Source organism: Theropithecus gelada, chromosome 11, assembly GCF_003255815.1.
Source record: "Theropithecus gelada isolate Dixy chromosome 11, Tgel_1.0, whole genome shotgun sequence".
NCBI lineage: Eukaryota > Metazoa > Chordata > Mammalia > Primates > Cercopithecidae > Theropithecus > Theropithecus gelada.
In genome coordinates this window covers 126,387,302-126,412,171 of record NC_037679.1, presented here as the reverse complement: position 1 = coordinate 126,412,171, position 24,870 = coordinate 126,387,302, and the positions used below count along the sequence as shown (strand labels likewise).

The 24,870-nt window shown below is 38.3% G+C and overlaps 1 protein-coding gene across 2 annotated transcripts in view; it reads right to left on the bottom strand.

Annotated features, from left to right (window-relative positions):
- The window catches only part of FGD4 (FYVE, RhoGEF and PH domain containing 4), a 116,363-nt gene that overhangs the window by 68,882 nt on the left and 22,611 nt on the right, over positions 1-24,870 (bottom strand). The window contains exons 2-3 of one of the 2 annotated variants that reach the window (XM_025403507.1): positions 14,704-14,852; positions 2,611-2,794 (exon numbers count right to left, since the gene is read on the bottom strand). In XM_025403507.1, coding sequence (XP_025259292.1) covers positions 2,611-2,794; positions 14,704-14,852 — 333 coding nt within the window. Of the gene's footprint in view, positions 1-2,610; positions 2,795-14,703; positions 14,853-24,870 lie in introns of those variants that run through there. The other variant, XM_025403506.1, reaches the window with a different exon arrangement.

Sequence of the window (24,870 nt, the reverse complement as noted above, 5' to 3'; positions counted from 1 at the left end):
GAGATTGCACCACTTTACTCCAGCCTGGGTGAAAGAGCAAAACTCCTCAAAACAAAAAACAAAAAACTGTGTATTTTATTTTATTTTAATTTTTTTTTTTGAGACGGAGTCTCGCTCTGCCGCCCAGGCTGGAGTGCAATGGCCAGATCTCAGCTCACTACAAGCTCCGCCTCCCGGGTTCACGCCATTCTCCTGCCTCAGCCTCCCGAGTAGCTGGGACTACAGGCGCCCGCCATTTTTTTTTTTTTTTTTTTAAGGCAGGGTCCCACTCCATTGCCCAGGCTGGAGTGCAGTGGCACAATCTCGGCTCACTGCAGCCTTGACCTCCTGGGCTCAAGCAATCCTTTCACATCAGCCTCCCAAGTAGCTGGGACCACAGGCATGCACCACCATGCCTGGCTAATTTTTGTATTTTTTGTAGAGATAGGGTTTTGCCATGTTAACCAGGCTGATCTTGAACTTCTGAGCTCAGATAATCCAACCACTGCGGCCTCCCAAAGTGCTGGGAATATAGGCACGAGCCACTGCACCCAGTCGGGTAAGGTCTCAACAACAGTATGCTATGACCATTCTGACCAGACTCCACTCTAACAGTTGTTGGTTCTTCCTATCAATTTCCTGTAACAACTCAGAGCCTCCCTCTATTTTACAAAGCTAGTCTAAGCTCTCATAAGAAAGATTAAAACTGAAAACAACCCTTGCAAGGGCAAGGACACCACTCAACAGTAAATACAAATCTCCTACTCAAGTCCTATAGATCCAATGCAGTATTAACCCACTCAAACACTTTTGGGGCCAGTCTGTAGTGGTAATACCTCACTGAGAACATATCATTGTTTTTTGTATTGGCAGTGGACTCTACCACAAATAATATTTTTTCACCAGACCTGCCAAAATACACTATACCCAATTTGCACTCAGAATAAATTTGCTTAAAAAAATCATAAATTATAGAACATTTTTCCTTAGATGAATTAAACCTTCAACCTCTGCATCAAAACAGGATTGAATTTGTGAAGCTTGAATGATTAAAAGTACAAACATTTCACATGTAGAAGAATCTAAAACAATGCAGAGTGGGTTAACCAAAATGGAGGACGCAGTCTTTGGAATACTGACCCTTTCCAGGTTTCAGAGAGTTATCCCTGAAACCTAGGGATGCAGGCTCTGACATGCCTTATGACAGGGATCAGGGCTCCAGGCCCTCCTATTACGCAGTCACTGGGCATAGGCCCTGGAATCTGCAAACACGAGGGGTCACTCTGTTGTTATTAAGTCAACTTATACCCTGAGCAGCAAAAAAATGTTTTAAATGGAATTAAACCATTCTAGTAAAGATCACTGTAATTCAAGATAGCAAAGGTCCTATAAATCCTACTTCAGAGGAAGAGATGCTGAAGTTGAAATATTTATGACCAAAGTTCCTAAAATTTATCAGGAATGAAAATTGAAGACAGGCTTCTAAGTTAATTTTCTCCAGAACTTGTAACTTTGTAAAATAGAGGGGGGTTCTGAGTTGTCACAGGAAATTGATAGGAAGAACCAACATCTGTTAGACCCATTTTAAAAACGAGGGACACTGCAGGTTTTGTGCTTGGTCACAATTCCCAGACGATACTCAAACTATTTCCAAGCTATGATTTCATTACATAAATAACAGTAAATCCCACAAATAAATTATCACCCTAATGGGAAATAAGTCCCAAATATTACACTGGAATGAATGAAAATATTTGGTTTCAAGGATGAAAGTGAAGTTATACACATTCTATTTAGTTATACATAGATTTTGGTGACCAAAATCCTACTCATAACATTGTTTAAAATTATATTTAAGTCAGTGACAAAATTCCTTTTTATCAAAAGACTAAGAAAAAATAAACAATTGAGATTTTTATAAGGAGAAAAGCAACTTATATGGGTTCCATTTATCTTTAAATGAGAAATATAATATTTCACCTACTTTCAAACATTGGGATTAAGAATATAAATTATATTTAATAAATACAAAACTGAAATTTAGCATACATTTTGCCATTGGTAATATTATCTCTTTGCAAAACCTAGCATATGATGGAGTATATGGAGAGGGGAAACAGGGACTGAATGGGTATAGAATACCCACATTAAATAAAATGGGATGGAAAATGGGATGGAAAGAAGAGACGGCCCCAGGGAGGAGACAAGCCCACAGGGGTCACATTCACAAACACACAAAGCGAGAAACGAAGAGACAGGGGCCCGCTCAGCCTTTCCAACCCAGATATCCAGCGCCCCACAGAATGAGCCACAAGGAGTAATACGTAGAGAATGACACACAGAGATACAGAGGAAACAAGAGAAACCACACAGATACCAAAGCACACAATTTCATGAAAAAGCTGGTGGCCTACAGTGCTGCATCTAGCTAATACATAGCACATGACAGTTCACATTAGGGTAAGACTCAGTCATTTGTTTTAAAAATTCACCCTTTCTAAAGGCCTATCAAACCTAATGGAATAAGATACTATGCTTTTTATTTAGAAAATCTATGACTATGGCTATCATTTTTTTCGAAAATCAGCTTTCTTCTTCCCCTGCCTTCTCCCATTGTAAATTAGCTCTTACCTGCCTCCTTCAAAGCGACTGATGAGATCTGATACCTTACTGGGTTTTTCTTTTGAGACACAAGAAGCAGGGGCAGGTTTAATTTCCTCCATCCTTGGTTTTGCACTAGGTAAAGCTTTATGCCTGGGGGTTTGGTGTATATTGGACGAAGGTGAATTCTGCAGGTGTAATGGCTTTGGAGGCACTGTAGAAAAAGAATAGAATTCAGTATTTCACTGATATTTCGTTCAATAACAATAAAAATTCTGGTGTCCTGGGTGCAAAATATTCAGCATTATAAAACTATTGTAAAGGGGGCGGGAGTCAAATTTTGAACTAAACCACAACCAAAAGACTTTGTTCATTTTGGACATTTGCTTTGTGCCTTGTGGAAATCCCATCTCCAAACTTAAGTGGCTCTTTTAATTTTATTGTATCTTAAATATGGCAATATTAAACACCTCGGAATCTACATAAGGCTAAAGCATTCTAAGATCTACAGATAACACAGCAGTTATTCATCTCAACAGGGTAAAGGTGGTGCTAAATTTAAAACTAAATCCTAGAGATACATTGTCTGCTACAAAATAGGTTTTCTAATAGAGTGATAGTTGATATACCCAAATCCACAGCTAACAAGTTAAACAACATAAAAGCCAACAAAACAACAACAAACAACAGTAATACAGTGTTGCATTAATATAGCATCTTCTTCCCATTTAACAAAAGCACTTTATCTCTTTGATCTTTGATGAAATGTTATACTTTATAGTTTTCTCACGTAGGTACCACTATTCTCCTCTTATGTCTATGAAGGCTTAGAGAGGTTAAGTGGCCTGGGGTAACAGAGTTGGTGCTACAGGTTTGTATATTTGTCCCCTCCAAACATCATGTTGAAATCTGGTCCCCAGTGTTGGAGGTGGAAACTATGGGAGGGGTTTGAGTCATGGGCGCAGATCCCTCACGTATGGCTTGGTACCATTCTTGCCATAGTGAATAGGTTCTTGCTCCATTAGTTCCTCCAAGACTGGTTATTAAAAAGAGCCTGAAACCTCCCCCATCTCTCTCTTGCTTCCTCTCTCTCCATGGGATCTTTACACATGCCAGCTACCCTATATCTTCTGCCATGAGTGGAAGCAGCCTAAGGCCCTCACCAAAGGTTAAGCAGATGCTGGCACTGTGCTTCCTGTACAGCCTGCAGAACTGTGAGCCAAATAAGGCTCTTTATAAATTACCTAGCCTCAGGTATTCACATATAACAACACTAAACGGCTTAAGACGGCTGGCCTGCATCAATATACCACAAATCATCTACTTTCTTCACAAGTCCTTCAATCAATTAATAGGATAAATACAGATCATTTCATGAAATACTAAAATCTACAGAAGTTTCCCTAACACACTGTAGATGATAAGTACCCAATTGGTAGAGAAATTACATCACTTTGGAAAACCAGTATTACTTTTCTCTAAGATTAACATGCAGGATAAAATACTATAACATGTAGTATTTTTTAATAAGCAGTGTTGACAGATCAAATAGAATCATCTTTTCTCTTCCTTAAATCCTTTTCTTACCTTCTGGAAGAAGGGTGAGGAATCATGTCGCCTCCTAATTACATGCCCCATTTTCCCCCAGCTGGTTCCCCTGGTTTTTAGTGATCTCATCTCTTTTATAAACTCAGTTAGCTGACAGTTGGCTCATGCTCACTGGCCTAGATTTCATCATTTCAGTGCCAGTTATCAATTTATTATAGGGAAGGAAAAAAATGTCACAATGAACTACAAGTGGAGCAATTAATTCACTTAATTCTCTTTCAATATAAACAAGAAGAAAATCTCAATTTAAAAATGGCATGCTTCTTTTGTGAAAATGATATTTTCCAACATATGTGTGGGGGAGTGATTAACGTAGTATTATTTGAGAACAAACGGGCTGATATAAGTGTAATATTTGTTAATTTTACAGAAAAACTTCTGTGTAGAATAAATATGTACTAATGTAGCAAAACAGGAAAATCTCCCACCAAAAAACCCTTTTAACATTATGAGTAGTAAATATGAACTAAAGCAGTAAAACAGGAAAATCTCCCACCCCCCCAACAAAAAAAACAAACCTCTTAAGGTTATGAATAATCCAACATTCTTAACTAGAATACTAAAAGAAGGAAGTGAATATAATTTTGTGTGCTAAAATCGTTTTGAAATCGTCATTCATCTACCTAGAGTTTACTCACTAAACCGTGCCTTATTTATTATGCGTCAGATGAGTGAAAAACTAAAACACAATGATACCCATCACTTTCTCAGGGATGACTCCACCTACTTTCCCAGTCTAAATTATGTCCATCTCTTAAACTGTTTCATAAGCACTGTGTGCTTTCTCCAAACTGCTTATCACAATTTGTGGTATACTTATTAAATAATCAGTATTGAGTAGGATTAAATAATAAAGCTGCAGTGAAATAGTAAATATATTACAGGTTTGAAGTTTTTTTCTTTCTTCCACAAGGCAGTTGACGAAGGTAAGGAATATATTACTTTTGATCACAGCTATATTTATAGTGACTATTTGCATTATGTTTGGCAAATGGAGATCATATACTAGTGGAGAGGCACTTTAACAATGTTGATACAAGTGAACACTGGGTATTTTAGAAGCACAGAGGAGGTATTAAATTCAGCAAGGGAGAAAATGCAAATGTATAGTAAATCAGTAAATATACATATTTTAAATAAAAAAGAACAAATGGTACATGGATATGACAAATCTGAAGATGATACATGAATGGCTAAAGTTAGACACACTGTCTTAGAAAAAATTCTATCACTTGTTCATCATTTATAATGTAATAACAATAACAGATACTTTGGCTCAGAATACCTAACTGATGAATGAAAATGATTCTTTCAACTCCCAAAGTTATGGAGTTAACCGAGGAATATCTAACGCAGGACTAAAAGAAAAAGAAATCTTGTATGCTATGTACTTACGAAGCAAAAAAAATCCAATTTCAGTTAAAAACCAAGATCTCAGAGAGTTTCAATCTAATAGTCCGTACCCAGAGGAAATGACAACAGATGGCAGGAGCAACCCAGGAATTGATACTTCAAATTATTGAGACTAAATTTCTCTTCATGGCCGCCTTTCTTAGCTTCTGGGCAACCAAACAAATTACAGCCAACGGCCTTTATATCTCTTGTATGTTTTTGTTCCGCCAATCTGTTGTTATGTCAGTTTAATTCGTAGGCCCAGCTGGAGACCTAAAAGGTAAGTAAACTGACATAAAACCATATACAAGATCACGAATTAGAAAGGACCAGTAAATCCTTTGTATAGCAACATAATCCAGATTATGAACACTATATTATAAAACAAAAAAAGAAAATAAAAATCAAGGGGTAAAGAAATTACGATTTTATCAAATAGATAATTATTCACTTTTAAAAAGATTTCCCAAATTAGTTACATAAGAAGGGAAAAGATTACAAATTGTAGGCAATATTCTAAGGATGCAGTTTATTATTAGTCTCTATTGGCATTACAGACGATGAGAATGGAAAACCCTAAAGTTCCGATTCCTTCTCTTCTTGATATTTCAATTATTTATTTATTTAGATTTTTTTCCTTTCTTCAGACACAATATTAATTCTAGAGATCAATAGTGTGACATTTAAAACATGCAAAATCATTTCCAGATTTGTGTTTCACACTCTGAGAACAGTGCAGTATGCAAACACAGTCTTTCCCTACTTGATTGTTAAGCTCTCTAGAGCAAGTAAGCTTTTCAGGTAAAAGGTGCCCTGAATCCAACATACCTACTATAACATTTACTTAGCTGAATAAGATCCGCTAAGTACAATTCTGCTAGGATATGAACAACTGTAGAATCATGTTGTAAGAACCTTATTATATATCTAGAGCTAAATGAAAACAACATGTCTATTGGAAGGCCACCACAGTAGGTTCATTTTTTCTATTTTATCTTATATGTGTGTGTGTATATGTGGGTATAAATACACACACACGTGCACGCACACACACTGTCACCCAGGCTGGAGTGCACTGGTGCAATCATATCTCACTGTAACCTCAAACTCCTGGGCATAAGTGATCCTACATCTCAGTCTCCAGAGTAGCTGGGATTACAGGTGAGAGCCACCTCTCCTGGCTTCATTTTCTTTTGAAATAGATTTCTTGGGAACTTTCTTACTGCTTGCCTCATCTCTACTCTCCCACCCCCTATGTGGCCTAGATTCCAGCCACACTGAATTGCATCTTCCATTGTAAGCTTGGGAAGGTTCTCTCAGGCCTTCAGGCTTTGGCACATACGTAGAATGGTCCACTTGGCAAAATCCCGTAATTCCCACAAGGCTCACCTCAGTCATCAACTCTTTTTCAGAAGGCTTACCTGACTCTTCCACCTCTTGCCCTCCCATCCTGCCTCAAAAATCTTCAAATATCTTCTCAACTAACATTTGTCATTTTGTTTTATAATATTTTACAACCAGGGTTGCCTCCCTAGACTTTTGAGTTCCTTGATGAACAGGAAATGAGTCTCATCTTTGTTTCGGCTCAATACTTCTTGTAACCCATGATTATAGGTTAACATTCAACTGGTTTTTTTGGAGACCAAATCTCACTCTGTCACCCAGGTGGAGTGCAGTGGCGCAATCTCAGCTCACTGCAACCTTCGCCTTCTGGGTTCAAGTGATTCTTGTGCCTCAGCCTCCAGAGTAGCTGGGATTACAGGCACCTGCCACCACACCGTTAAGTTTTGTACTTTTAGTAGAGATGGGGTTTTGCCATGTTGGCCAGGTTGGCCTCAAACTCCCGACCTCAGGTGATCTGCCTGCCTCAGCCTCCCAAAGTGCTGGGATTACAGGCGTGAGCCACCGTGCCCAGCAACATACAGCTCTTAAGGAAAATTACTATTTCATAAAATGAATTCATATTTAATCTTACTGCTCCTATCAAAGACTGAAAAAGTAACACACAGCTACTTTGAGAAGTAAATGACTAGAAAAGGATTCAAAAACACATGAAAGAACCCTACCTATGAAAGCACTTTGTACTTGCACAAGATTAACATATATGAGACATCTATTTTTAAGATAACCATATAATATCTATGTGAAATTTTGTGGCAGGATACAAAGTTTCAAAATGCAAGAATGCCCTTCATCTGCCCCTTTCTTTGTTCAGCCGTCCTTGGCTCTTCTACAAGGCCCTGTGAAGAACTGGATCTTACCGACCCAGATAAGACTTTTGTATTATATATAAGGAAGAAAGGAATAACAATCCGAATAAAAAAACTCGGGCACAGTGTCTCATGCCTGTAAGCCTAGCACTTTGGGAGGTCGAGACAGGTGGCTCACCTGAGGTCAGGAGTTCAAGACCAGCCTGGACAACATGGCAAAACCCTGACTCTACTAAAAATACAAAAATTAGCTGGGCGTGGTGGCAAATGCCTGTAGTCCCAGCTACTTGGGAGGCTGAGGCAGGAGAATCGCTTGAACCTGGGAGGTGGAGGTTGCTGTGAGTTGAGATTGTGCCACTACACTCCAGCCTGGGCAATGAGAGCAAAACTCCATCACATATCAAAAAAAAAAAAAAAAAAATTAAATAAATAAGTAAATAAATAAATAAAATTAAAAAACTACTATGCACTATTAACTAAAAGACCTAACAACTCAAAGGATATAGACAGGAAAAATTGTGTTCACACTCACTTATTAGTATTTCAGGGAAATACAAATTAAATCCATAAGCTGATACTATTTCAGACAAATCAGATTGACTACAATTTGAGCATTTCTTTTTACTTTTTTTCTTTTTTTTTGAGACAGAGTCTCACCCTCTTGCCCAGGCTGGAGTGCAATGGCGCGACCTCAGCTCACTGCAACCTCCGCCTCCTGGGTTCAAGCAATTCTGCTGCCTCAAACTCCCGAATAGTTGGGATTACAGGTGCACACCCCCATGACTGGCTAATTTTTTCTATCTTTAGTAGAGATGGGGTTTCACCATGTTGTCCAGGCTGGTCTCGAACTCCTGACCTCGTGATCCACCCACCTCGGCCTCCCAAAGTGCTGGGATTACAAGTGTGAGCCACCATGCCTGGCTTGACTAGAATTTTAAATCTGACAATACCACGTATCAGTGAAGATATCAAGTAATGTGAACACAACATTTTTGATGAGAGTATAAATTTATAAAACCACTAAGAATTCAGCATTCAAAAAATATATATCCTAGAACAATTCTCATACCTCTATATAGGGTGTTTCATTTTTTCATTAATTAAATGAATATTTATTGAATATCCACTAGGTTCTAGGCACTTGAGCCTATGAATGAGCAAAGGAAAAATAAACACAAAAATATCAAGTAAATCATTTATCGGAAGGAGGTAAGTGCTAGAAGAAAACGTGGTGAGGGCTAAAAGAACAAGATCAATACGATCCAGGGTGTGGGAAGTCAAAGGGAGGGCAGATTTCAGTCTTTTTTTTTTTTTTTTTTTTTTTTTTTTTTTTTTTTTTTTTTTTTGAGACGGAGTCTCGCTCTGTCGCCCAGGCTGGAGTGCAGTGGCCTCCTCTCAGCTCACTGCAAGCTCCGCCTCCCGGGTTCACGCCATTCTCCGGCCTCAGCCTCCCGAGTAGCTGGGGCTACAGGCGCCCGCCACCTCGCCCGGCTATTTTTTTTTGTATTTCTTAGTAGAGACGGGGTTTCACCGTGTTAGCCAGGATGGTCTCGATCTCCTGACCTCGTGATCCACCCGTCTCGGCCTCCCAAAGTGCTGGGATTACAGGCTTGAGCCACCGCGCCCGGCCTTAAACAGGGTGTTCAAAGTTAGGCCTCCGTGAAAAGTCAGGATTTGAGTAAGCCTTGAAGCGGAAGGAATTGTTTGGGGAAGGGCTTTCCAGCAGGTGGAATGAGAGCCAGGGACACCTGGGGTCTGGAGGCCAGCAGGACTGGAGCAGAACGAGCATGTGGACAAAAGTAGTGCATAGCGAGGCCTGAGAAAGTAGACTCTGGACCACTTATTTTGACTTTGCATGGAATGAGAAGTCCCTGCAGGGTTCTGAGCTGAAATGTAACATGATATAACTTAACTTTCAGCAGGATCACTCTGGGAGCTGTGTTGAGAATGTAGAGGAGGAACAGGGGAGAAGCAGGGTGGACAATTAAGCAGATATTGTAGAAATTCAGGCAAGAGATCACAGTGCTTAGGAAAAGGCAGTGAGAAATACTTGGATTCTAGGTATATTTTTAAAGTAGATTTCCTGATAAGATTAAGTGAGACATATTAGAGAAAGAGAGAGGAGGCAAGGATGACTCTGAAGCCTTGGGTCTCAACTACCAGAAGGATGGAATGGTGGTCAAGTGACATAGCAGGCAAAGCAATTTTTGGAGAGGAGAATAGCAGTTCAGTTTCATACATGTGAAGTTTGAGATCTCTATTAGACTATAAATAAGTTGGGTTTTATTACACCCAAATTTACAGATGTAAATAGGAAAAAAAATTGATTATTCAAAGTGATTATCTAGAATGAAAAGAAACTAATTGCTAGTTTAAGTCAGTAGTCTTCAATTACTCTTCTTTTTAAAAACAGAAACAACAAAAGCTGGCTATGTATAAATGCATTATAATATTACACTTTTAAAAGAATGGATCATTATACATAGACTTTTACTTTAGAAGCTAATGAATAGGTTTAAGTACTCTATATTTATGTAAGTTACTCAAACAACAATGTGGCTCTTTAAAGCATTTAATGATTGAGACATTATGTGACAATTTGCACTTTATAAAAATAATCAGGAATTACGGAGGATGTTCTGGATAAAAGCTGTTAAGAGAAAAAGAACTATTAACTTTAATTACTAAAGGAGTTATTTTGAGTCACTGTCTAGCATGGTAGGAAACAGGCCAGTATTAAAAGTGGTGAACAAGAAGAAAGACTTATGCTGGAGGTTGCTCAGTAATTTGTTTGACTATTAGGATTGGTATGAAGTGAATAAGCCATTGTTTCCAAGGCCTTAGGGTATTTTCTGAGGCTAAGGCAAAACAAGCTCTAATTATGAAACAAATCCATTTCGAAATCTACGTATTTCAATTTGGATCCAAATGCAAGTTTATCCAATCTCTAATCTAAAATTTATCTTTCTTTCTGCTGATTTTGAAACACCATGCAAAGGGCTGCCATTCTGGTCATTCCTTTTTCAGGTTTAAAATAAAACTTAGCTCATTCACCTTTTAAAAACCTACAAATAATTCTTCAAAAATATTTACTTACTGGTAATTAATAAACATAAACCATATATTGTTCCAGAGACATTACTACATAATCACCACTAATAAAGATGTGCAATACTTTCCCCTTTTAAAATTATCACAATAGGCCGGGCATGGTGGCTCATGCCTGTAATCCCAGCACTTTGGGAGGCCAAGGCAGGCAGATCACCTGAGGTGAGGAGTTCGAGACCAGCCTTGCCAACATGGTAAAACCCGATCTCTACCAAAAAATACAAAAATTAGCTGGGCGTTGTGGTCCATGCCTGTAGTCCAGCAACTGGGGAGGCTGAGGCAGGAGAATCACTTAAAACTGCGAGGCGGAGGCTGCAGTGAGCCGAGATTGCACCACTGCACTCCAGCCTGGGTGACAGAACAAAACCATCTCTTTCACAAAAAAAAAAAAAAAAAATCCCACAATAAATTATAACTATAATCTTCTTAGCAATCTACATAAGGGAAAAAAAGATATAATTATGTGCTTATTTTTATCTAGATCAGAGTTTTGCAAATGCAGCAACTGATATTATAGTTTGTATGAATTCTTAGTTGTGGACTGTCCCGTGCATTGCAGGATATAGAGCAACTTTACCCTCTACTCACCAGCTGCAAGTAGCAACTCCCACAAGCAGTGTCAAGCAGAAATGTCCCCAGACACTACCAATGTCCTATTGTCGGGAGAGGATATGCAAGTGTGGGCAAAACTGTCTCTGCTTGAGAACTCCTCACCTACAATAAGAGTCCTAAATTAAACTAAAACAACATAGTGTTGTGGGTAGCAACTATCCGGGGCTGGTGGCACGGGCAGTAAAGGAATTCACCAAGACAGGTAGGTAGAGAAAGGCATATTTATTAGACAAAATACGAAAATACACTGCAAGAAAGCAACAGGCAGATCAGCAAGAGAGGAGCTGACTACAAAGAGACAAAGGTTTCCTGGGGATTTTACAGCATGGTGCTGGAGAGGGCTACATGCAGTACCGATGATGCCAAGGTTGCAGTGAGCTAATTTCCATTTTTCTATCAGCCATGTGTCTGGTGATAAGTCAGTGCAGGAAGATTGTGAGTTATTTGCACAGGAGGACTACGTGCCCTGGACCAGGAAGAAAGGCAGACTTAACAGTTTATCTGCTTTTTCTTTCTGCTTTCCCCTGCTCCTGCCAGCCTGACTCCCCTTCCCTTGTTAGGACCCCACACAGTGACCCTGAAGCCCCAGCAACCTCACCATTCACAACTTGTAAGGGATTTGCAGTGAGGCAGGAACAAAGGTGTCAGGGTGATAATTCCTTGCTCCACGCGGTAGGTCCCTGTTAGCACCCCCTTCTCTTCTCTGCCTCACTCACCCAAATGTTAGGAGAAATTAAAATTAGCTCTCTCCACTAAACAAACACTCATTATTGGGTACTGTTGATTGAATTACTGACCAATCTATGTAGCAGCTCATCTGACAATACTAAGATGTAGCCTCATTTCAGGGACGTTGGTCACTACATGGCACATGTTCAAAGTTTTAAACAATAGCAGAAACAAAGGGGAAGAAATGTAGCAATATAGCAGTATTATTGAAGACTGGTTATGTACTATGTGAGCGGACACATAGGCAGAAAAAACTGAGCTGATGAGTAAAATATACAGCAGTTCAGGTTGTAAAGAATGAGAAAAAATAAAGTTCGTATGGAGTGCTATGGTCTGAGTGTTTGTTTGTGTCCCAAAATACATGTTGACATCCTCATTCCCAAGGTGACAATATGAAGAGGTGGGGCCTTTGGGAGGTGATTAGGTCATGAGGACTGAGCTCTCATTAATCAAATTAGTGCCATTGAAAAGAAGCCCCAGAAAGAGCTCTCACCCCTTCCACCCTGTGAGGTTATAGTGAAAAGATGGCCATCTACAGACCAGAAAGCAGGCCCTCATTACACCCTGAATCTGCTCTTGGACCCATCTGTGGACCAGAAAGCGAGCCCTCATCAGACCCTGAATCTGATCTTGGACTTTCATACCACAGAACTGTGAGAACTACATTTCCGTTGTTTATAAGCTACCCAATTTATGGTATTTTGTTACAGCAGCCTGAACAGACTACAGCACAGGGAAATATAAAAGGACAGGGTGAAAGGTGGGGTTAAAACTTTAGCCATGGGTATCAGGGAAAGGCCAAACACCACTTGAACGTATTTTGAAAAAGAAGTATAAAGTACTCTGTGATTTGTTTAATATCTGCAAACATTCCCTTTAGTTAGAAAAGTATATATACATAATTAGCCCATATTTAAGATAGGAAGTAAATATGTATTTAAATAACTATACAGAGGTTTTAATATAACCACAAAACAGCAAAAGCAAGGTTAGTGTTGTCTACTTAAAAAGGGGATTATTTTGGCACATACAGCTCAGGAAGGACACTCTTATTATATCTCTCAATACACTGACTTTGGAAAACAATGAAGTATTGCAGTGCATCTTCAAAAATAAAGGCTTTTTAAGTAATGAAATTCTTCCTTTGATCAGGAAAATTACATCAACTAGAATTGTATTCATTATTAATATTCTTACCTCACACTGGATCTTTGTCAACTCGGGTCTAATGGGTGAAATGGAATTTCATATTTTGGAAATAAAAAGGCTCAAATCATGATCAAAAAAAGTCATATGCTTATATTCACATCAATGCTATAAGGGAGCAGCGTAGTCAAAAGAAATGGTTGTAAGATCATGAATAGGCTACTCATCCGAATCATCAATTATCTGACCTTGCTTGATAGTGATATTCCATATCACCACAAATATAACTGTAGTGAGAACAAGACAAATATCCCATAATCTAGAAGATTCATTTTAAACTTGTTCTAAAATTTTTTTTCAGAAATCCTTAAAACATACAACTTTAAGGAATAACACCACTTATTTTATAATGTATGCTCTAGAATACATTTTTCTTTGCAAGAACAGGAAAGAGACCTAAGTAAACACAAATACGCAAAAATAGAAATTGATTTTTCCCAACTGTAGTAACTCTGACAATGCCCAGTATTGTTTCTCATATCTGTTTAGCATTCATTATAAATGAAAATCTATAAGGAAGAAACTACACATTAAACCACAGGGTAGCTTAGCTTTTGTGTTCCATTTCAAAAGGCCTTGCTCTCTATCATCAAAACTGTAATTTTTTGCTTCTCAAAGTTAATACCAAGTTCACTGGAAATTTATTTGTAAAAGGAAATGGTCACTGAAAAAAATCATTCAAGCTTCCTACCATTATGGCTTTTTCTTTACCCTCACTGGCCACAGAATCCTGAATGAAGGGCTGTTACTGTTCCTTTCTGTGGAAGAAACAATACCTCCACAGAAAGTGGAAGTATAAAAATACTATCAGGTGTTTTCAGGCCCCACCTCCTTAATATTTTCAAGTCATGTTCTTGATAAGTACATGAAGTGCTGTTTTAGAATTATGTTTCACAAATGCTGACATCTAGCAAATCATTTCTTTCTAACAGTAGCTCCAAACACATTTATTACACAGACAGTAAGTCCCTGTGCTAGGTCAGGCATAATAAAGAGATCACAGTTCCGTTAAGATGACATGCAAAGAATTTCAGCGACATGAAAAGATCCATAATAGAGAAATGTATGTTGTTTCAGGAGCAGAGCAAATAGCAACCTCTGCCTGAGAAGATGCACACATGGACTATTCTCTAAAAAATAATGTACCCAATTGTTTCCTTCTAGCTTAAAACACTTTCTTTGTGGCCATCGTTTTTCTGGTTAGCCTTCTTTGATCAACGAAGTACCCACCCTGATCACAAACCCTCAATGAGCATACCTTGTGGCTTTGGACTTGCAGCTGAGTGTTTCGCTGGCCTGTTCCCATTTATTCCCTGAGCCTCTTCTTCAGATACATTCTCACCAACCAGTGTGGTTGTGCTGCTTATGGAGCAAGGCGGAATTAAAGCGATCTTTGGACAGGTACTGCTGCTACCTGCAAGAGTTCAGAAAGAAAGGGCAGGTAAGTATGGAGGCATAGCACAATGCTGTCTTATAAGTCAAATTTCTCCTGACCCCATAAAACAAAAAGTCATCGTTATAAGACTAAGCACAGAAATATTTTTCCCACATGGACTGGCCTTGACAGAGTTTTCCTGGGAACTATCTCATTCCATGTGCTTTAGGAATCTTATAATGGATGTTGACAGAAGACTGTTATACACAGGCCTCCTCTCCTTGCAGGGCCACAGAAAGGGCAGAACGCAGCTGCTACAATGTAGGCGAAGGAAAGGACGGAATTAATCCGTTAAAAGCCTTCCTTTTTAGTGTTAGGTCTGTGGCTAGTCATAGAGCAACTCAAAAGAACAAAGGAGGAAAGCCCAACGTGACAGCTGACCTAAAGACTCTAGAAGAATGGCTCGATTAGAAACGAACAAATACACGCACACGCCCACGTCCACACACACCCTCGTGCCCACTAGGCTTACTCAGACTCCACATGGGCATCCATGACATACTTTAACAGTGACCCATGCTTTCCAAAGAAGGGATGGCAAGATTATACAGATAACATGGTCACATTTACATAGAACTAAAAAAACCCCAAAATGTTCTTTAAAATCACACAAATACATCATAAGACATAGATGAAGAGGAAAAGATTAAATTTTTGTTCACATTCTGGTATAAAAAATTATGTTGAATTTCAGAGACTTTTAAAGAAGTCATGTGTCAGTGTTCTCTCTTTATTATGCATATTAGATTTCCTTCTTTTCTGGTTGACATGGTGATATTAAGATGACTGACTCTGCTTCAGAGAAAATAAAATTTCTACCAGGAAATTCACTATAATTGAACCAAATAATGCAATTTAAGGAATTATCATTTGGTTAAGAAACAAAGCGTTTCATTTTTATAGAATCCAAATATCTCAAAGAGAACTCTTAGAGATTTTTTAAGCCTTAATTATTGAAAACAAGAGAAGCTATTTTTAAAAAACCCAATCAACTTTCTGTTGAGTAAAAAAAACCACCTCTCTTAATCCAATTCATTATTAAACAATATTGATTAAAAACCACGCGGTGGCTCATGCCTGTAATCCTAGCACACTGGGAGGCCAAGGCAGGTGGATCACCTGAGGTCAGGAGTTCAAGACCAGCCTGGCTAACATAGTGAAACCCCGTCTCTACTAAAAATACAAAAATTAGCCAGGTGTGGTGATGGGCGCCTGTAATCCCAGCTACTTGGGAGGCTGAGACAGGAGAATCACCTGAACCCGGGACAAGGGGGAGGTTGCGGCGTGCCGAGATCGCACCACTGCACTCCGGCCTGGGCGACAAGAGTGAAACTCCGTCTCAAAAATAAATAAATAAATAAACAACCAAAAAAACCACCTTTGTGCTTTATTTTCTGTTGCTCTCCTTAAAATTTATCTTAGTAAAACAGATTTTGGAAAATATCAAGAGTTCCAAGTACCTTCTCAACAGGTCTTTCAGAGCCGATACCAAAACAGAAATTAAATGACACTAGGAGTTTGAGACCAGCCTGGGCAACATAATGAGACCTTGTCTTTACTTAAAAAAAAAAAAAAAAAATTAGCTGGGCATAGTGGTGCATGTTTGTGGTCCCAGCTACAGGGGAGGTTGAGGTGAGAGAATCTCTTGAGCCCAGGAAATTGAGGCTGCAGTCAGATATAATCACACCACTACACTCCAGCCTGGTGAACAGAGGGAGACCTTGTAACTTTGATAAAAGAAAAAAAAAAGCTGGGGTGGGAGGGGTGGTACTCATCAGACACCCCTCTGCTAAAATGGTTTATCAGCGAGATTAAGCATTGTTTAGTAAAATATAACGAGAATTTAGAAAGCAAAAGTAATGAAGGATTATTTGACAGATTATTATTAAAATTATAAAAAGGCCGGTGCAGTGGCTCACGCCACTCAACACTTTGTGAGGCTGAGGCAGGCAGATCACTTAAGCCCAGGAGTTTGAGACCAGCTAGGCAGCCACGGCAAAATCCTGTCTCTTCAAAAAATCCAAAAAAAAAAAAAAATTAACTGGGTGTGGAGGCATACATCCATAGTGTCAGCTACTTAGAAGGCTGAGGTGGGAGGATGGCTTAAACCTGGGAGTTTGAGGCCACAGTGAGCCTTGATCACACCATTGCACTGCACTCCAAACTGAGTGACGAGTGAGACACCATCTCAAATAAAATTATAAACAGAAGAAAAACAATTCAAACCTTTAAATGTGTAAGCTCACCTATCTTCTTGGAAAAAAGTATGTGAAATAGGCAAAATATATCCCTAAAATCCACAACACATCATGCAACTACTTGGCCTTTTTGGGGGAAAATCTGGATGGTTTTCACAGTGACACTAAGAATGGCTTAAAGGCCACCTTTGAGCCTGCTAAAGGCCACCTGCCGGGGACTTGTGAAGGATGCCTGTACAGGCCCAAACAGTGCAGAGCCACAGCTCAACTACAAACTCAAGGAAGAAACTAATGTAACTGTAAATTGAGACCCTGAGACATCATCAATTTATAAGAGAAAGCAGCAACAATACTATTCAAAGGGGGCAGTTAATGGCTTAAATGAGAAAACGAATTACACTGAGTCTTTTTAAAAAGGTCATCACTATTACACATTAAAATATGAAAAAAGTTTGACAGTCTATTTAGAAATAAAACATGTCTTACCTAAATATTAATGTGAATGAAAACTAGGCACTAATTTCTAGACAGCAAACTTTCAGGGTATGGTAGGTTTTGCAAGTGTCATGTTTATAGAGAATATCTCTCATGAATTTGCCAAAATGCGTGCAATAAGACATCAACTGTGCATCTATTTTTAAAATTAAGTTCATCAAAAGTCATGATTACACATCTTTTGCCAGAGGCAATTAGATCAACATTTCAGAACATTGTTTATTAAAACAAGTCTCTAAACTTCAGCCACTATCACAAAGCATGAAAACATGGTGAAGGACACAGAGAACATTTACATTTTTAAACATTTGTTTAAAAAAACAAAAAGGCAATGACAAATACATAGAGACCATATGTAGCTGCAAGGCTAAAAATACTATTAATAATTATTTGATTCCCATACAATAATAATGGGAGACTTCAACACCCCACTGTCAACATTAGACAGATCAAAGAGACAGAAAGTTAACAAGGATATCCAGGAATTGAACTCATCTCTGCACCAAGCAGACCTAACAGACATCTACAGAACTCTCCACCCCAAATCAACAGAATATACATTCTTCTCAGCACTACATCGCACTTATTCCAAAATTGACCACATAATTGGAAGTAAAGCACTCCTCAGCAAATGTACAAGAACAGAAATTATAACAAACTGTCTCTCAGACCACAGTGCAATCAAACTAGAACTCAGGACTAAGAAACTCAATCAAAACCGCTCAACTACTTGGAAACTGAACAACCTGCTCCTGAATGACTACTGGGTACATAACAAAATGAAGGCAGAAATAAAGATGTTCTTTGAAACCAATGAGAACAAAGATACAACATACCAGAATCTCTGCGACACATTTAAAGCAGTGTGTAGAGGGAAATTTATAGCACTAAAGGCCCACAAGAGAAAGCTGGAAAAATCTAAAATTGACACTCTAACATCACAATTAAAAGAACTAGAGAAGCAAGAGCAAACACATTCAAAAGCTAGCAGAAGGCAAGAAATAACTAAGATCAGAGCAGAACTGAAGGAGATAGAGACACAAAAAACCCTCCAAAAAATCAATGAATCCAGGAGTTGGTTTTTAATAAAGATCAACAAAATTGATAGACCGCTTGCAAGACTAATAAAGAAGAAAAGAGAGAAGAATCAAATAGATGCAATAAAAAATTATAAAGGGGATATCATCACCGACCCCACAGAAATACAAACTACCATCAGAGAATACTATAAACACCTCTACGCAAAAAAACTAGAAAATCTAGAAGAAATGGACAATTTCCTGGACACTTACACTCTTCCAAGACTAAACCAGGAAGAAGTTGAATCCCTGAATAGACCAATAGCAGGCTCTGAAATTGAGGCAATAATTAATAGCCTACCAACCAAAAAAAGTCCAGGACCAGATGGATTCATAGCTGAATTCTACCAGAGGTACAAGAAGGAGCTGGTACCATTCCTTCTGAAACTATTCCAATCAACAGAAAAAGAGGGAATCCTCCCTAACTCATTTTATGAGGCCAACACATCATCCTTGATACCAAAGCCTGGCAGAGACACAACAAAAAAAGAGAATTTTAGACCAATATCCTCTGATGAACACTGATGCAAAAATCCTCAATAAAATACTGGCAGACCGGATCCAGCAGCACATCAAAAAGCTTATGCACCATGATCAAGGACTTCATCCCTGGGATGCAAGGCTGGTTCAACATACGCAAATCAATAAACGTAATCCAGCATATAAACAGAACCAAAGACAAAAACCACATGATTATCTCAATAGATGCAGAAAAGGCCTTTGACAAAATTCAACAGCCCTTCATGCTAAAAACTCTCAATAAATTTGGTATTGATGGAACGTATCTCAAAATAATAAGAGCTATTTATGACAAACCCACAGCCAATATCATACTGAATGGGCAAAAACTGGAAGCATTCCCTTTGAAAACTGGCACAAGACAGAGATGCCCTCTCTCACCACTCCTATCATAGTGTTGAAAGTTCTGGCTAGGGCAATCAGGCAAGAGAAAGAAATCAAGGGTATTCAGTTAGGAAAAGAAGAAGTCAAATTGTCCCTGTTTGCAGATGACATGATTGTATATTTAGAAAACCCCATCATCTCAGCCCAAAATCTCCTTAAGCTGATAAGCAACTTCAGCAAAGTCTCAGGATACAAAATTAATGTGTAAAAATCACAAGCATTCTTATACACCAGTAACATACAAACAGCGAACCAAATCATGAATGAACTTCCATTCACAATAGCTTCAAAGAGAATAAAATACCTAGGAATCCAACTTACAAGGGATGTAAAGGACCTCTTCAAGGAGAACTACAAACCACTGCTCAGTGAAATAAAAGAGGACACAAACAAATGGAAGAACATACCATACTCAGGGATAGGAAGAATCAGTATCATGAAAATGGCCATACTGCCCAAGGTAATTTATAGATTCAATGCCATCCCCATCAAGCTACCAATGAGTTTCTTCACAGAATTGGAAGAAACCGCTTTAAAGTTCATATGGAACGAAAAAAGAGCCCGCATCTCCAAGACAATCCTAAGTCAAAAGAACAAAGCTGAAGGCATCATGCTACCTGACTTCAAACTATACTACAAGGCTACAGTAACCAAAACAGCATGGTACTGGTACCAAAACAGAGATATAGACCAATGGAACAGAACAGAGTCCTCAGAAATAATGCCACACATCTACAGCCATCTGATCTTTGACAAACCTGAGAAAAACAAGAAATGGGGAAAGGACTCCCTATTAAATAAATGGTGCTGGGAAAATTGGCTAGCTATAAGTAGAAAGCTCAAACTGGATCCTTTCCTTACTCCTTATATGAAAATTAATTCAAGATGGATTAGAGACTTAAATGTTAGACCTAAAACCATAAAAACCCTAGAAGAAAACCTAGGTAATACCATTCAGGACATAGGCACAGGCAAGGACTTCATGTCTAAAACACCAAAAGCAACAGCAACAAAAGCCAAAATTGACTAATGGGATCTAATTAAACTAAAGAGCTTCTGCACAGCAAAAGAAACTACCATCAGAGTGAACAGGTAACCTACAGAATGGGAGAAAATTTTTGGAATCTACTCATCTGACAAAGGGCTAATATCCAGAACCTACAAAGAACTCAAACAAATTTACAAGAAAAAAACAACCCCATCAAAAAGTGGGCAAAGGATATGAACAGACATTTCTCAAAAGAAGACATGCATACAGCCAACAGACACATGAAAAAATGCTCGTCATCACTGGCCATCAGAGAAATGCAAATCAAAACCACAATGAGATACCATCTCACACCAGTTAGAATGGCAATCATTAAAAAGTCAGGAAACAACAGGTGCTGGATAGCATGTGGAGAAATAGGAACACTTCTACACTGTTGGTGGGATTGTAAACTAGTTCAACTATTATGGAAAACAGTATGGCGATTCATCAAGGTTCTAGAACTAGAAGTACCATTTGACCCAGCAATCCCATTACTGGGTATATACCCAAAGGATTATAAATCATGCTGCTATAAAGACACATGCACATGTATGTTCATTGCAGCACTATTCACAATAGCAAAGACTTGGAATCAACCCAAATGTCCATCAGTGACAGACTGGATTAAGAAAATGTGGCACATACACACCATGGAATACTATGCAGCCATAAAAAAAGGATGAGTTTGTGTCCTTTGTAGGGACATGGATGCAGCTGGAAACCATCATTCTCAGCAAACTATCACAAGAACAGAAAACCAAACATCACATGTTCTCACTCATAGGTGGGAACTGAACAATGAGATCACTTGGACTCGGGAAGGGGAACATCACATACCGGGGCCTATTATGGGGAGGAGGGAGCGGGGGAAGGATTGCATTGGGAGTTATACCTGATGTAAATTACTGGTTGATGGGTGCTGATGAGTTGATGGGTGCAGCACACCAACATGGCACAAGTATACATATGTAACAAACCTGCACGTTATGCACATGTACCCTAGAACTTAAAGTATAATAATTAAAAAAATGAAAAAAAAAAGAAAGATAGGACTTTGTAATATTATAGTACATTCCACAGATATTTAGCCAAATTGATGTTGAGGGAGAAAAAAAAAAAGAAGTAGGGAGTATCATGGCTACTAAAGGCTGAGGTGGGGTGGGGGTGGGGAGGGAGGGAATGAGGAGTTGTTGATGGAAGGGTGCAAAGTTTCAGGTGGAAAGGAGAAACATATTTTGAGATCTACTGCACAGCAGGATGACTATAATCTATAATAATATGTTATGTATTTCAAAGTAAGAGAGTAAATTTCAAGTGTCTCCCCATAAAAAATGGTGAGCAAGATGACAAATATGTAATTAGCTTGATTTAATCATGCCACTTTGTATATATATATCAAAACATAACATTGTGCCCCCAAAATGATAGAATTATAGTTTGTGATTCAAAATAACATTAATACGTTTTAAATAAAAATAAATACATAAATACACAAAAACCTAAAGAAAAATAAAGTATATGGTGGAATGAAGAACCCAAGCCAAGAGGATCCAAATAGCTAGCATACAAATCTCAACAATACATTAAACAGGAAATGCATTATTTAGACTATGTCACACATATTATTATGTATTTTAATATTTTTCTGCTAAAGCAGATTTGTTCAGTGTCTGGTACTATACATGAAAATCAAACTAAAGTAACTACAACATTATTCTCATCCTCAACACTCTAGAGCTAAAGTATGCCACCACATTCAGTCTCTTTTCAGCCAGGGTTTAAAGTACATAGATGCTATGTTCTGTTAACCTTTTTCAGCAGGTTGATGCCTTTTGGGAATCGTTGGTTTCCTAAGACAAGACGTGTGGGGCTTTGGGAATATTTTAATTAAATATAAAGTCACAGATTAAAAAATAATAATTATTATTATTTGACCCTTTACAGGAAAAAATGTACGGACCACTGGTATAGGTTAAACAAATCATGGTAAAAGAAGTTTGCCTAAAAGAAGCACCCTTTCATTAAACACTTCATCTGCTAACATCTTGGATAATAGCAACAAAAACTGAAACTTTTTGCTTGTTTATGACTGACTTAGCCTACTCATATTTGGAAACAGTCCTTATTTGGGTGCCAGTTGCATAACAGGGAATTGAAACCAAAATTGTAACCAGATGGTCCTCTCATTTAAGGAGTTTTACATTAACTCTAGAGGTTCTTTGACTAGAAATTACAGTATCAAGAAGAACCAGTAGGGCTGATTTATAATTATAAATAGTTATCTTAGACACAGCTATAACAAATTACAGTATGTTAGTTAGCATGGGGAAGGAGAGGTATATGATTTAAATACTGTCTCCTCTTGAGGGCTGGTCATCTTTTTAGCCACTTTTTAGTACTAACCCATTTTGTACTCCGACCTTGGGTTGCTGACCTATGCTTGCTGGGTTGTAATACCTACAGGAATTCCTAGACATATGCTAACTGCAAATATTCTCAATTGGTCTCAGTGTTGACTGCATGTAGCTCCCTCGTTCCATCTGCAGAGGTTGCCACTATAGCTTAACTTTCCTTTATCTGTCTTTTTTGGCATTTCAATAGTCATGCACTAAGTCATGCTTTTGTGTGGTAGATATGCCTTATGATTAGGTTAAGGTGACTTTTGGCTACTATTTGCAAGACTCTGTTATAGGCTGTTATGTTATATTTTACCAAATCATTCTTGAATTATTCTTTTGCATTTTAAGTTTGGACCCTCTCTTTGGCTATCCATTGCAAAGTCCACTCAGTTCTCTGATTCTTCGGGCCTGACCTCTTGCCACAGTGTCCATGAGCTCAGATCACATCTTTATACGGTCTTGCTTACAGTCTGGTTATACTGTCTCATCCATCCATGCACTGGGTCTCTAGCCCAGGAGATCTCAATGGAGTCCACCCTTTGGGATAAGGATCTCTTGGATTTAAGAGGGAAGACACAGTTTTCTAAGGTAGACGATCTTTATGGGAGCATATTGTCCATTAGGATAAACATACTTTAAAAAACCAAAACCCACTTTATTTGCAATTAGTTTTCACTGTCTCCTTAGTGTACTACAACCTGTGAGAATTACTTAGATTTGTCTTGCATGACTTTTGGCACCATGGATGGTACTTTTGAAGAACACGGTCAGGTATTTTGTAGAATGTCCCTCAAATTCGGTTTCTCTGTTATTTTCTCATTATGAGACTGTGGTTATGGGTTTGGGGGAAGAATATCACAGAGGCAATGCACCCATCTCACTTTATTATATTAATATCACTGCATGATAGCAATATGATTATCATGTGATGTTAACCCTGGTCGGCTGATGAGGTGGCATCTACCAGGTTTCTCCACTGTAAAACATTATAAAACGTTACTAAACAGTCTTCTATCATAACTCCCAAAACTCCCCCATTTGTCCCATAGATTGCAGATTACATCTCCCATATGATAGCTAAAACACCTAGATTAAGAGATCAATTGCCTTTTTTTAAAAAAAGTCATTAAGGTTATAAAACTCACAGTTTACAACTCTCTTGCTAAGGGGAACGAATCCAAAGCCAGGAAATTTATTTGAGTGTTATTTCAAACAGCTCCCCAAACTTCTAAACCTGAATAATAAATTTTCTAGAAACATAATTATCAAGCCACAAAGGTTCTTCAAAAAGAAAATCTGATGAAGAGTTAAAGAAAGTTCCTTGAACCCAGGAACTGCACTTCTAGGACTCTCATCTACGGTAACAGCCCTGAACACGTAAAGGTAAACATAACACTATAGAACATATGCAGCAGATTGGGAAGATTTCCAAAATATTAATAATTGAGAGGTCTCCAAGACATTATTAAACTATAGAATATGTATAATATCTCAGTTTTTAAAAAGAATAAGATATAGACAAATGTATAGAAATGTACTGAAAGAGAGGGAAGATAACACACCAAATGTAACTTTGGGAATTGCAGATGGAGGTGAGGTGAGAGAATGAATGAGAATTTTCATATTTTGGTTTCTAAATAGCTATATCATTTAAATCTTTTATGATAAAAATGTATTTATATATTACTCATATTTTTAAAAATCTATGAGAGTCACAAAGTATACATACCACAGAGACTTTTAAAAAAGCATATCCCTGCTGGGCACAGTGGTGCATGCCTGTAATCCCAACACTTTGGGAGGGCGAGCCGGGCAGATCACCTGAGGTCAGGAGTTCAAGACCACCTGGGAAACATGGTGAAACCTCGTTTCTACTAAAAATACAA